Source organism: Pongo abelii, chromosome 15 (genome assembly GCF_028885655.2).
Source record: "Pongo abelii isolate AG06213 chromosome 15, NHGRI_mPonAbe1-v2.0_pri, whole genome shotgun sequence".
Lineage (NCBI taxonomy): Eukaryota > Metazoa > Chordata > Mammalia > Primates > Hominidae > Pongo > Pongo abelii.
In genome coordinates this window covers 54,169,620-54,183,825 of record NC_072000.2, presented here as the reverse complement: position 1 = coordinate 54,183,825, position 14,206 = coordinate 54,169,620, and the positions used below count along the sequence as shown (strand labels likewise).

Genomic DNA, 14,206 nt, shown 5'->3' with positions numbered 1-14,206 from the left:
AACTCTCTATTGTCTATAAAATGAAGACTATAATATCTCATAGGGTTGTTATATAAGGTTTAAAAATATTTTGTCTGTACTACCTAATAAGTCTAGCACATAGGATGCACTCATGAAATGGTAACTTATTTTTATCATAACTATCTGTGTCACATCTACAGTGTTTGCTTTCTCTTTAATTTATTAAAAGCTTCTGTGTGATTTTTAAATTTAGAATTAAAATATTGTTGTGTATGATTGAAATTGAATGATTTACATCGAGTTTTGTCAACTTCAACAGTTTTGGTATTTTGGGCCAGAGAATTCTTTGTTGTGATGGGCTGTCGTGTGCGTGGTAGGATCTGTAGCAGCATCCTGGCCTCTATTCATTACACTGCAATAGCATCCCGGAGTTGTGGTAACCAAAAATGTCTCTGGACTTCCTAAATATCCCCTGGGGGACTAAATTGTCCCCAGCTGAGAACCACCAATTTAAATGAATCAGCAATTATGCATGAAAAAGGGACTAAAAACTTTTTATTGTTCATGAATGAGAAGTAATTATTTTTCATCTAAATTACAGTCTCTGAAAAAACAGAATTAGTTTATAAGCCTATAGACTTATTAACCAAAATTGGCTTAAAATTAATTTATTGATTAATAATCACCTAAGATACTTGGCATTAAATATTTATAATCAAATATTAAAACATTTAGTTAGAATAGATTTAACACAGTTTGCACTTGGTGAAATTAGAGTTTAGAAAAGCTTAATTTGCCATTTCTTAGATTAGCAACCTTTATTTTTGTAGAAGCCAGTAGCTTTTATTTTCTTTTTATTTTAAATTCTTTTCTCTTTAAAAAATGCTTAATGGAGAGTTAATAATTGTTTATCAGAGACTTAACATTTTAGTAGTAGAGTTGCTGAATAGTATAGGATGTCTTTCAACTTACTAGATCAGTTGTTTTCCCAAATAATTGATTAAATAACAAAATTTAAAATAACTTTTCTTTAAATTCTTTTTTTTTTCACTAGGAATATATTTAACAAATATTCTGAAGACCGAAGAAGGGAATAATGATTTTTTAAAAAAGAAAGGGAAAGATTTAATCAATTTCAGTAAGAGGAGGAAAGTAGCTGAAATTACTGGAGAAATTCAGCAGTATCAGAATCAGCCTTACTGTTTACGGATAGAACCAGATATGAGGGTAAATATTTTCTTTGCATATCTTTAAAAGAGAACGTGTTAATGGGTACCAAAAAAAAAAATAGAATGAGTAAGACATACTATTGGATCGCACAACAGGGTGACTACAGTCAATAATAACTTAATTGCAGATTTAAAAGTAACTATAAGAGGCCAGGCACTGTGGCTCACGCCTGTAATCCCAGCACTTTGGGAGGCCGAGGCGGGCGGATCGCTTGAGATCAGGAGTTGGAGAGCAGCCTGGCCAACATGGCGAAACCCCGTCTCTACTAAAAAATATAAAAAAAAATTAGCTGGGCATGGTGCTGGGTGCCTGCAGTCCCAGCTACTCAAGAGTCTGAGGTGGGAGAATCACTTGAGCCTGGGAGGGGTAGGTTGCAGTGAGCTGAGATAGCGCCACTGCACTCCAGCCTGGGTGACAGAGTAAGACTCTGTCTCAAAATAATAATAGTAGTAATAACTATAAGAGTATCAGCTGGGCATGGTGGCTCACGCCTGTAATCACAGCACTTTGGGAGGCTGAGGCGGGAGGACCACTTGAGGTCAAGAGTTTGAGACCAGCCTGACCAACATGGTGAAACCCCTTCTCTACTAAAAATACAAAAAATTAGCTGGGCGTGGTGGCGGGTGCCTGTAATCCCAGCTACTTGGGAGACTGAGGCAGGAGAATCATGTGAACCCAGGAGGTGGAGGCTGCAGTGAGCCGAGATCATGCCACTGCCCTCCAGCCTGGGTGACAGAGGGAGACTCCGTCTCAAAAAATAAAATAAAAAATAATAAGCATAAGAGTATAATTGGATTATTCATAATACAAAAGATAAATGCTTGAGGGAATGGATACCCCACTTTCCATGATGGGATTATTGTACATTACATGCCTGTATCAAAACATCTCTTATACCCTAAAATATATACACCTACTATGTTCCCATGAAAATTAAAAATTTTAAAAATTAAAAAAAAATTTTAGATCTTGTGTGACCTTTAAGAAATATCATAATTATTTGTCTTGCTATGCAAATAATAGAAAAAAATTAATCAGTAGATAGCAGGTTAAACATTAGACATTCTACACTATCTGCAGTTGTTAATATTGTTACTAAGTACTTTCTTTTGAAAGTATTGCTTCTTTGTGTAGTTGGTTCAAGCTACACCATAAAAAGTGAATGACAAAGTAGAATGATGTCCATGCAGTAAAAAGAAAATTCATTGCTAGATTTGATAGCCATTTTAGATAATTTTACATGGAGCAAAATAATGTTATATAATTCATAAGAACAATGTGTTTAAATAGGAAAAGGGTCAGGAAAGTGGTATATGTATGCCTGGCAGAAGATGATTTTACTAACATCCTGTCAGTTGATGTTCTATTTTGAGCAATAGTGTGTAATGTTGATACTATAGTACTATAAAATGTGAAATAACCTTCTAAATTAAACTATGATATTATGTTTATGTTAAATGAATGTTATTATATTATACTTACTTGAACTTGGAACACATTATAACTATCAACCAGAATAAGTTTACGTGTCATATTAAAAATTGTGCTAAACCCTTTTTAGACATAATCTGCATGCAGATTGGGCATATTGAGTGAAAATATCCACCATTACTTCCATCCTACTAAATTATGAGATAGTAACTTCTTTGTTCTCGTTTCAAAACAAAGTACCCTAAAGTCCTAAGAAAAAGACCACCTAAAGCATACCATTTATAAAAATGATAGGTCGGGCACAGTGGCTAATGCCTGTAAATCCAGCACTTTGAGAGGCTGAGGTGGGTGGATCACCTGAGGTCAGGAGTTCAAGACCAGCCTGGCCAACATGGTGAAACTCTGTCTCCACTAAAAATACAAAAATTCGCTGGGTGTGGTGGCACGTGCTTGAAATCCCAGCTACTCCGGAGGCTGAGGTGGGAGGATCGCTTGGACCCAGGAGGCAAATGTTGCAGAGAACTGAGATAGTGCCACTGCACTCTAGCCTAGGTGGCAGAGCGAGACTGCATCTCAAAAAAAAAAAAGATACTTGCTCTTAAAAAAAAAAAAAAGGTGGTAACCTACTGATGGTGACCTATTTCATCCCCTCTCACCATTGAACCCGCCCTCTGTGATGTGGGGCTTCAGAGGCCTAAGGAAATACGGTCCCCACAGGAATAATGTTACACTTTAATTCGGTATACTTGAAATAGTACTTTTAGTATTCATATCTCAGAAACATACCTGCTAATTGGTGTTTGTGGTGTGGTCTAGGGTTCCTACCACCATTTAAAGCATTTTTGGGAGGAAACGTCTTCTATATGATTGAGTCAAACAAAATAAATTTAAAATGTAGACAAAGTAGCTATTCACTTTTCAAATCATACTTAAATAAATAGTATTTAAAAATAGAGCAAAGGATGAGAAAATCAGGAATACTGCTGTTATAGCTTTCTGAAAGTCTTTAATTACTATTGGCTAATATTTAATTTAGCTAGCCTGAATATAAGAACACATTGTTTCAGTATTGTTAAAGGATTAATATAATTTTCTTGAAATTGGCAGAATGCCTTAAAAATGGGAAGAATTTTATACTAGAAATTTTAAAGCTCATTTTGCCTACTGCTAAAGCTAAAACCCAGTACCATTTTTATATACGCTTCTAAACCACTTCAAAATTAAATAAAGCTAAATCCAGTAATTTGCTGCTAAGGAATTTTTCTAAGGAAATCATAAAAAATGTACAGAAAAATTTATATACAGGAGTTAATAAAAATAATTATTATAATAGCAAAAAATTAGAAAGTACCTATGTGGATAACTAGCTATATGGAGATTGTTACATTCTGAAATATCCATCTGATGAAATACTATAGAGTTAAAATTTGTATTTTGTAAAATAAGCAAACTGGCTGGGTGCGGTGGCTCATACCTGTAATCCCAGCCCTTTGGAAGGCTGAGTGAGACTCCATCTCAAAAAAAAAAAAAAAAGCAAACCACATGGAAAAAAGTTAATTGAATATAAACTTCAGAAAGATTAAAATTGATATCCCAGTTTTTCAGGAAAATATATATAAATTATATATTGATAATTATGTATAAATACATATATACATGCATATATTTACATGCACAGTAAAATCATTGGAAGACAGTCTAATATTTAAATGTGAACAATGATATTTCTGGTTTGTAAGATTACTGTTTCTTTTTTTTTTTCTCTTTTTTTGGCAGTGCTAAATCACCTAAATTTTCTACGTTAAAACTTAAATTTAAGCTTAAAATATTTTTTGATAAAGACAAAAATTTTAAACATTTTATTTATTAGGCTTTTTTTAAGAGGAGAGGTCTCACCATATTGCCCTGGCTGGTCTCAAATTCCTGGGCTTAAGCAGTCCCCCGGCCTCAGCCTCTCAAACTGCTAGGATTACAGGTGTGAGCCATCATGGCTTGGCTCAGATAAAAACATTTTTTATACTAGAAGTTAGCACAGATAGGTTTAAGTTTATAATCATTCGTTCTTTCTTTTTTTTTTTTTTTTTTTGAGACAGAATCTCGCTCTTGTTGCCCAGGCTGGAGTGCAATGGCGTGATCTTGGCTCACCTCAACCTCCGCCTCCCAGGTTCAAGTGATTCTCCTGTCTCAGCCTCCTGAGTAGCTGGGATTACAGGCATGTGCCACCACGCCCAGCTAATTTTGTATTTTTAGTAGAGATGGGGTTGGTCAGGCTGGTCTCAAACTCCCGACCTCAGGTGATCCACCTACCTCAGCCTCCCAAAGTGGTGGGATTACAGGCATGAGCCACCATGCCCGGCCTATAGTCATTCTTGACATTACTTTTAAAGTAATTTAAATTTAAAGTAATTTAAATGACTACTTTTAAAGTAAAAGAAATTTCCAGAGTAATTATAAATGATCAAGAATGATCTATAAATTGGATTAACAGACCTTAATCTAATTTATCTCCACTTTTTTTCTGATTATCAAAACTTCCTTGTAGATTATAACCATAGCTTTGTTCTAAACACTTTTGGTAGCTTACTGGTGATGATCGTTTGTTACAATGAGTAGGAGTAAAGTTTCCTAAGGAATAAGTAGTGCTACTACTGAGCCATTAAAATGATAATAAATGAAAACTCATATTCTTAATAGAACTTTAAGACTAGAATATAACTTCCACAGAAATTATATAATCTTATTCAGAAGTAAAGAGATTGGGATAAGCAACACTTGTGAACTTTTCAGATATTGTGATCTCTTAATGTGTTAATTTTTTAGCATTAAATAATGAAGTAATTTTCAGCAAAAAATTTTAATGAGATCTTATTTTAATAAGATCTAAAATATATACTTATTATATATGCACTTGTGATATTTGTTTAATTCCAGAGATTCTTTGAAAACCTTAACCCCATGGGAAGTGCATCTGAAAAAGAGTTTACAGATTATTTGTTCAACAAGTCACTAGAAATTGAACCTCGAAACTGCAAACAGCCACCTCGATTTGTAAGTCTTTTATAATTTCGGGAACAAGTGTTCTGTTTTTTAAAATATTATTTTCAATGTTTAACAACCTGTTATCTTAAAAATGTAATCGAATGGCTGTTCCTAGGTATTTTGTTTGCAGTAATGTACTATTTCTAAAATTACATATACTGTGGGGGGAAATGTCAGCCTTTTGATAAAATCTGGTTTATGCCTTATCTTACTACTACTTATTTATGTGTCTACTTTTGATCCCTCCTAGAATAATTCAAAAAGGTGTGAGAAAGTGAGAACTTAATAGGTAGCTGAATGGAACAAAAAAAAAAAATGAAAAGACCTGGGAAGGAGTAAGCAAATGTATTTTGGTTCTTGTGACTTGATATGACTTCTGCCATTAGGGTTCCATGGTCCATAGTTGCCTCTGGAACCCATCTCTGTCACTAGAATTTGATGCTACAGTTTCCAGTTACTGCAGGAGTTTGCAGTGGCAACAGAAGTAGTAGAAGATGAATTCTAAGTAGCTAAAAGTGAAGCAAGATATAGAAGGAAGTAAAAACACAAACCAACTTTAGGTGAGGCAGGAAGTCAGGTAGTTTCATGCTATCTCATCTTCACAATTGTGTGATACATGAGGGGACTTCAAAAAGTTCATAGAGGCCGGGCATGGTGGCTCACGCCTGTAATCCCAGCACATTGGGAGACCAAGGCAGGCAGATTGCTTCAGCTCAAGAGTTTGAGACCAGGCTGGGCAACATGGCAAAACCCTGTCTCTACCAAAAATACAAAAAAGTTAGCCAGGCATGGTGGTGCACGCCTGTGGGGTGGAGGTTGCAGTAAGCCAAGATCACTCCACTTCACTCCAACGTGGGTGACAGAGCAAGACCCCGTCTCAAAAAAAAAAAAAAAGAAAAAGAAAAAGAAAGAAAAGAAAGTTCATGGAAAAATGGAATGAAAAGATAAATTTTTTTGATGGAATTAAAAGATAAACATAAAAACATTAATTTTATTTCCCAACATAAGCTTCCTCAAGTTCAGGACACTTTTGTAAGCGCTAACACCAACCATTTTGTCCATCCCTAAAAAACTAAAGATCCTGGGAATTTAACCATGTCATTGCAGTCTCTTTTACATTATTAACTGAAGAAAAATGGTTGCCCTTTAATTTTTTTTTTTATAATTAGGAAACAAAAAAAAGTCAGAAGGAGCCAAGTCAAGACTGTAAGTGGATGCCTAATGATCTGCCATCAAAACTCTCAAAGAATTGCCCTGGTTTAATGAGAGGGATGAGCAGGAGCATTGTTGTGGTGGAGAAGGTCTCCTTGGTGAAGCTTTCCTGGTTGTTTTTCTGCAAAAGCTTTGGCTAACTTTCTCAAAACAGTCCCATAGTAAGCAGATGTTATTGTTCTTTGACCCTCTACAAACTCAACAAGAAAAATGCCTTGAGCGTCCTAAAAAACTGTTGTCTGACCTTTGTTTTTGTTTTTGTTTTGTTTTTTTGAGACAGAGTCTCGCTCTGTCACCCAGGCTGGAGTACAGTGGTGCAATCTCAACTCACTGTAACCTCCACCTCCCAAGTTCAAGCAATTCTACTGCCTCAGCCTTCCAAGTAACTGGGATAACAGGAGTGTGCCACCATGCCCGGCTAATTTTTGTATTTTTAGTAGAGATGAGGTTTCACCATGTTGGCCAGGCATGTCTTGAACTCCTGACCTCAAGTGATCCACCTGCCTTGACCTCCCAAAGTGATGGGATTACAGGTGTGAGCCACCATGCCCAGCATTTTTATTTTTTTAATGGCAATAGAGTCTTGCTATATTGCCCAGGCTGGTCTCAAACCCCTGGCCTTAAATGATCCTCCTGCCTCAGCCTCCCAAGGTGCTAGGATTACAGACATGAGCCACTGTGCTTGGCCAACCTTTGCTCTTGACTGATTTGGTTTTGCTTTGACTGGACCACACTCCCACCTCTTGGTAGCCATTGCTTTGATTGTGCTTTGTCTTCAGGATGATACTGGGAAGCCGTGTTTCATTTCCTATTAACTGTTTTTCAAAGAAATGCTTCAGGGTCTTGATCCTGCTTATTTAACATTTCATTGAAAGTTTTGCTCTTGTCTGCAGCTGATCTGGGTGCAATAGTTTTGCCATCTGTCTAGTGGAAAGTTTGCTCAACTTTAATTTTTCAGTCAGAATTGTGTAAGCTGAACCAGTTGAGATATCTGTGGTGTTGGCTATTGTTTCTGCTGTTAATCATCAGTCCTCTTCAATTAGGGCAGGAATGAGATTAATTTTTTCCTCAGAAATTGATGTTGATGGTCTGCTGCCATTGGCTTTATCTTCCATATCATCTGATCCCTTGTTAAAATTAGTTATCAATTTGTAAACAGCTGATTTCTTTGGGGCATTGTCCCCATAAACTTTTCATAAAGTATTAGTGATTTCACCATTCTTCTACCCAAGCATCATCATGAATTTGATGTTTGTTCTTGCTTCAATTTTAGCAGAATTCGTGTTCCTCTGATAGGGACTCTTTACAAACTGATGTGTTATCCTTCTTAGTATCTCAAACTAGATATGTTTGAGTATCTCAAACTGTTCAGACATGTTATAATAAGTTAGTATGAGTTTGTTTTGATGGAAAAAAATGAAAGTCTTGCATAGTTATTTCATAATAGACATTTGCCATGTACTTTTTGAAAACCCCTCATAGATCTTATTCTCATTTTACAAAGGAAAATAGTGAGATTCTAAGGGGTTAAATAAGTTTTTCAAGGCTGCATAGCTAGATATTGGCACAGTTGAAATCTTAACTGAAGTTTTCTGATCTGAGTTCTGTGTTTTTTATTCGATTACTCCTGCAAGAACTTGAAAAATGGGACAGAGGTGAGGGTGGGAGACAATGGTAGGAATTTTCTCCAAAAATTTTTAAAGCACCAGTGTAGAGGTTGATCATTTAGTATAGGAAGGGGAAAAAATGATCTTTTTTTTTTCTGAAGCATATAGCATAATATGTTTCGTAAGTTATGTTCCCAGTAAATGTTTGTAAAATTTATATAGTTATTTTCAAAGAGAAGTTTAGGTTCATATGTTTTAGGAGTAAAATGTGATTTTCACATAAAATTTCAAGAATTTTATTTCTGCAGTGCTGAAAAGAGACTTACTTACATTCTAATTCATTTTAAAATTAAGTCAGTCAAATCCAGAAGATTCTACTAGAATGATACAGGCTGTCATTGCAGACTGAAGGACTGCACGCTTAAGAACTGTATGCTTAAGAACTAGTAAGACTAATAAGGTAGCTCTAAGTCACAGAAACAAAATACTGTCTGTGCAAATTTGTGACATTAATTATGTTTGCTTTTCTCAGCCTAGGAAATCAACTTTCTCCTTAAAATCTCCTGGAATACGGCCTAACACCGGCCGACATGGCTCTACCTCAGGTACTTTACGAGGTCACCCAACACCATTAGAAAGAGAACCATGTAAAATAAGCTTTAGTCGGATTGCTGAAACTGAGCTGGAATCAACAGTGTCAGCACCAACCTCTCCAAATACACCATCTACTCCACCAGTATCTGCTTCTTCAGACCTTAGTGTATTTTTAGATGTGGATCTCAACAGCTCCTGTGGTAAGTATTTGATGTAAACCACTTGGTAAAAAAGGAATCCTGTGTCTCAGATAATTCTTATCATTTTAATTAGGGAACTATAGAATCCTTTGCAAACTATATTAGTGTGAAAAGTGACACCTAAATGTGAAAACAATGATTAATACAAGAAGTAGAGCATAATTTGTGCATTGTTGTTGCATATTATCTTCTAATGTACTCATTCAACAAAGATTTGTTTAGTAGCTTTTGGGTCCCACTACCAGTCTAAAGGGAGCAATAGATGATGAATAAGAAATAGATAAGTACTGTGATAGAGGGGGAACCACTTAATGCTAAGAAGGAAAACCATTCTAGGTACAGAAGGTTCTGGGTTAATTTTTTAAAAAACTAACATGGCAAAAGATGATAAAATTCTGCACTGTGTATTATGTATTATTTATGGAAACATTTAAAAAATAATACTGTACATGTTACCTTCCTTTTCAAATTAATTTTTCTTATTCCAATAGGCAGCAATAGCGTCTTTGCTCCAGTGCTTTTGCCACATTCAAGTAAGTAAGATTTAAGTTGATTCTAATGAAATGACTGTAAAGATAATAATCTGGTTGATTATATTTGAGTATTTTGGGTTTTGGCAATATTAAAGAATAAGAAAAGTTATAAATAAATTTAATTATTTGCTTACAACTGTGTACTACTTAAGCTTCAGTATAGTTTATTTTCATCATTTTTTATGATCTGTTCTAAGGGCTATATGGCCTTGAAGAAATCACTTACCTTCCCCACACTTGGTAAGGATCAAATGAAATAACTGTATAGAACACCTAGCCGGGCACGGTGGCTCACGCCTGTAATCCCAGCACTTTGGGAGGCCAAGGCAGGTGGATCACGAGGTCAGGAGTTCAAGACCAGCCTGGCCAACATAGTGAAACCCTGTCTCTACTAAAAAATTACAAAAATTAGCTGGATATGGTGGTGCACGCCTGTAGTCCCAGCTACTCAGGAGGCTGAGGCAGGAGAATCGCTTGAACTCGGGAGGCACAGGTTGTGGTGAGCTGAGATCAGGCCACTGCACTCCAGCCTGGGCAACGGAGTGAGATTCCATCTCAAAAACAAACAAACAAACAAACAAACAAAAACACCTAAAATATTGCTTGGCATAGAATGAATAGTAATTTCATGTCAGTTGTCTTTCTTCCTTACCCTTTTCAAATCAATTTCCCATGGCAATAATATACTAAATGTTTATCAGGTTCCCAGGATATCCTCAATCACTTATTTTTTTTACATCATCTTATTTAATTAAAGCAGTATTTTAAGTAAAGTACTATTCTATCATTCCTAATTATTTCATAATTTATAACTTTTAATGCTGTTAACTTTCTCTCTCTGGTCATTTGTTTAAAACAAAATAACTCAAAAATGAACACAGCACCTTTGGGTATAATTCTCCCAATCTGGAGAACATCTGCTTTGAGCGTAGTAAAATATATAGTAGCAAGGTTCCCTATCTTATGAGAAAAATAAGCTTAGTCTTTTAAATGTTTAATGTTCTATTTAATTTTAGGTTAAAAAATTTTTATCTGGCCAGGCACAGTGGCTCATACCTGTAATCCTAGCACTTTGGGAGGCTGAGGCAGGAGGATCACTTGAGGTCAGGGCAACATAGCAGTTCAAGACTAGCCTGGGCAACATAGCAAGACCCTGTCCTCCCTACCAAAAAAAAATTTATCAAAGTGACATATTAATAGTATTTAAAAGGGAAATAGTGCTAAAACACTTAAAATGAAATTAACAGTGGTTCTCTACCTCAAGTCTCCCCACTCCTTTTCTTGTTCTCCAAGTACACTTCCACGTTTCTAAATGATGTTTTTATAGTCTCTCTTGAGTCATTAATTTTAGACAATGTTTACTGATCTCCTCTCATGGTGGATGAGAATTTCATGTCTACCCTGCCTATACTTACCACATTTGGGGCAAATATTATTCACTGCTATGCTTCCTTTCTTGTATAGCTCTGTTTCCTGGAGTTAATAATTGCCTCATTAATGTTTAGGTTTGTTTGTATGTTTGTTTAGCACCTTTTCATGCCCTTTCATAGCAGTTTTCCATAAAGTCAGGCCAATCAGGGAACCTAGCAGGGTTTTCCTTTTTCTTTTCTTTTCCTTTCCCTTTACCTTCTTTCTTTCCTGGAATCTTCCTTCCTGGTGCCTTTTTGTCCCCCTGTTCCAGTTTGGACTGGTTGATATTCAGGTATTGACCCTGCTGTCAACCTAGAACTTTCTTTCATTGTCATCCTAGAAATTCCCTTTGCCTCCCTCCTGTGTTGGATCCTTGTTTTTGGATTCCTCATCTTCTTTCTTGATATGCTCCCTGATTTTAATAGGAGTAGCTCCTTTAGTTTCTACGTGAGAAAAGATAATACATAAGACCTAAACTTTTTAAGTTCTTGTATATGTGGAAACCTGTTATACCTTTTTTTGTTTGTTTTATTTTGTGGAAGCCTATTATGCATTTAATTGTTAATAGTTTAGCTGGAAATAGAATGTAAAAAATAATTTGACTCAGAATCTTGAAGTCATTTTTCTCCACGGTCTTCTACCTTTCATAATTCCTGCTGAAAAGTCTAATACCATTTATTTACTTACTCAGTACATAATTTTTAAATGCCTGATATGTGCAGGCACTATTTCAGGTGTGAGAGTGATAGCAGTGAATGAAATAGACAAATATCTTTCTCTCAATGATCCTACAGTTTCAATCTTTTTTTAAACTTGAGCATACTTAACAGTAGCAGAGGACCCAGTGTCATACAGAGGGACCCCAATATACAGAGCCTTAAATGAAATAGAAGTTTATTCTTCACAATAGTCAGAGCAAGTAGGCAACTCTGCTCCACTGGGTTTTCCAGCTAAGCAGGGCAATTCAGAATTCTCAAGATGTGACTTCTATCTCTGTCTTGAGTACCTGCTGTAGTTATTAACATTTTTTGGCTAGCAGGAAGATGGAGGGCAAGCAGCTTTGTTATAAAAACACGATCTGGGCCGGGCGCGGTGGCTCACGCCTGTAATCCCAGCACTTTGGGAGGCCGAGGCAGACAGATCACCTGAGGTCAGGAGTTCGAGACCAGCCTGACCAACATGGTGAAACCCCATCTCTACTAAAAATACAAAAATTAGCTGGGCATAGTGGCGTGCGCCTGTAGTCCCAGCTATTCGGAAGGCTGAGACAGGAGAATTGCTTGAACCCAGGAGGTGGAGGTTGCAGTGATCCAAGATTGTGTCATTGCACTCTAGCCTGGGGCGACAGAGTCAGACTCCGTCTCAAAAAAAAATAAAAAAAAAAATAAAGGAGACCTTCTTAGCTACAAAGGAAGCTAAGAAACGTCTCTAACTAGGTAGCCATTTGCCTTACCAAAATTCGTGGGATCCTATTACTAAAACGAAAAAGGGAAAGGTATACTGGGAAGCAGCAGGCTCTGCCACAATATGTTGAAGAAACTTTTAAGGCATTCTCTTTATTCTTAATAATCTACAGCTTCATAATGAACTGCTTTGATGTGGGTATTTTTTTTTTCATTTTGCCATCTACTTAATTAGCCCTTTAATTAGAGATTCGAGTGTTTGATTTCCAGAAAATGCTTCCTATTGCTTTGGTAATAATTTTTCCCCCAGCATGTTCTCTGACTCCTTTTGTGGAGCTCCTTTTTCTTATTCTCATACATCCTAGATTGATCCTCGAATTTTCTTGTCTTTTATCACCTCTTGTCCATCTCTTTGTCTTCTTGTTCTGTTTCCTGGAAGATTTCCTCACTTTATCTTTGAGCTCTTCTATTTATTTTCTTCATCTGTCATAATTTTGAATTTCTAAGAATTCTTCTCAGTTCCCTCTGATTGTGCCTTTTTTTAATAGCCTTTTTTAATAGCATCCTATTCTAATTTCATGGATGCACTGTCTTCCCTTATCTCTCTTAGGATAATAATTATAGTAATTTTAAATTTTATTTTTAATTGACAGATAATTGTATATGTTTATGGGGTACTATCTGATGTTTTCATACATGTATACATTGTGGAATGATCAAACCAGCTAAGTCGCATATCCAGTGGCTGGGCAGGGTTGGACCGGGAAAGGGGAGACTGTGGTCAATGGATGCAAAGTTTCAGTGACTATAGTTAATAATAATGTGTATCTCTGGATAGATAGAAGACTTTAAATGTTCTCACCACAAAGAAATGATGAATATTTGAGATGATGGATAATTATAGTATTTTTGAAAAAAAAAATTTGTTTTGTTTCTGGTGTTGTCTCTTTTGTGACCTCCTTTCTTGTATTAGTTGTAGTCTCTTGTCTTTCCTATTGGAGGCTTTCCTTTCTTGTCCAGTAGTATTTCTGTTCATATTTTAGAATGAGGGGGAAACTGATGGGAAGTGCTATATCTATATCCATGGGCACTTATTGACTTGTGGGTTTCACTGTAGAGTGATGGAATGATAATTTTTTACTTAGGAAATCCCCAAATGTTAGAATCTATAGGCATTTTCTCTAAGAATATTTAGTTTCTCTAAAGAAGGATCTTTGAATCTTCTGCCTGGGGCAGTCTCGCCATGTAGTATGGATATCTGTGTTTTCAGCTCAGACTAGTATCCCAAGTCTGGGGTTTAGATTCTCCAGAGAATAAAACTGCCAGTCTCCTACAGAGGTGGGAATGAGATCATTGCCTGGCCTCACTAAGTAGGGAAGAGGAGAATGGGGTTCTAACTCTCCCTTATCCAGACTTAACCAAGTCTTCTGTTTTCATGTCCATGCCTTCCTTTGTACCAAATGCCTTTAGCTCCTGAATCCTTATTTGGTTCTGTGGGGCAGATTTGCTGCTGCTTGTCAGTATTACTGTCTGTAGGCATTTGGGTTTCGTCTTCCTCCATCTGTCTCCATATACATTATAATCTA

The 14,206-nt window shown here is 36.2% G+C and overlaps 1 protein-coding gene across 2 annotated transcripts in view; it reads left to right on the top strand.

Moving 5' to 3' along the window:
- SOS2 (SOS Ras/Rho guanine nucleotide exchange factor 2) overlaps nucleotides 1-14,206 on the top strand; it is a 113,845-nt gene that overhangs the window by 91,394 nt on the left and 8,245 nt on the right. For both annotated transcript variants that reach the window (XM_002824724.6, XM_024231713.3), the window contains 4 exons: nucleotides 1,016-1,188; nucleotides 5,554-5,670; nucleotides 9,013-9,274; nucleotides 9,766-9,807. In XM_002824724.6, coding sequence (XP_002824770.1) covers nucleotides 1,016-1,188; nucleotides 5,554-5,670; nucleotides 9,013-9,274; nucleotides 9,766-9,807 — 594 coding nt within the window. The remainder of the gene's footprint in view (nucleotides 1-1,015; nucleotides 1,189-5,553; nucleotides 5,671-9,012; nucleotides 9,275-9,765; nucleotides 9,808-14,206) is intronic.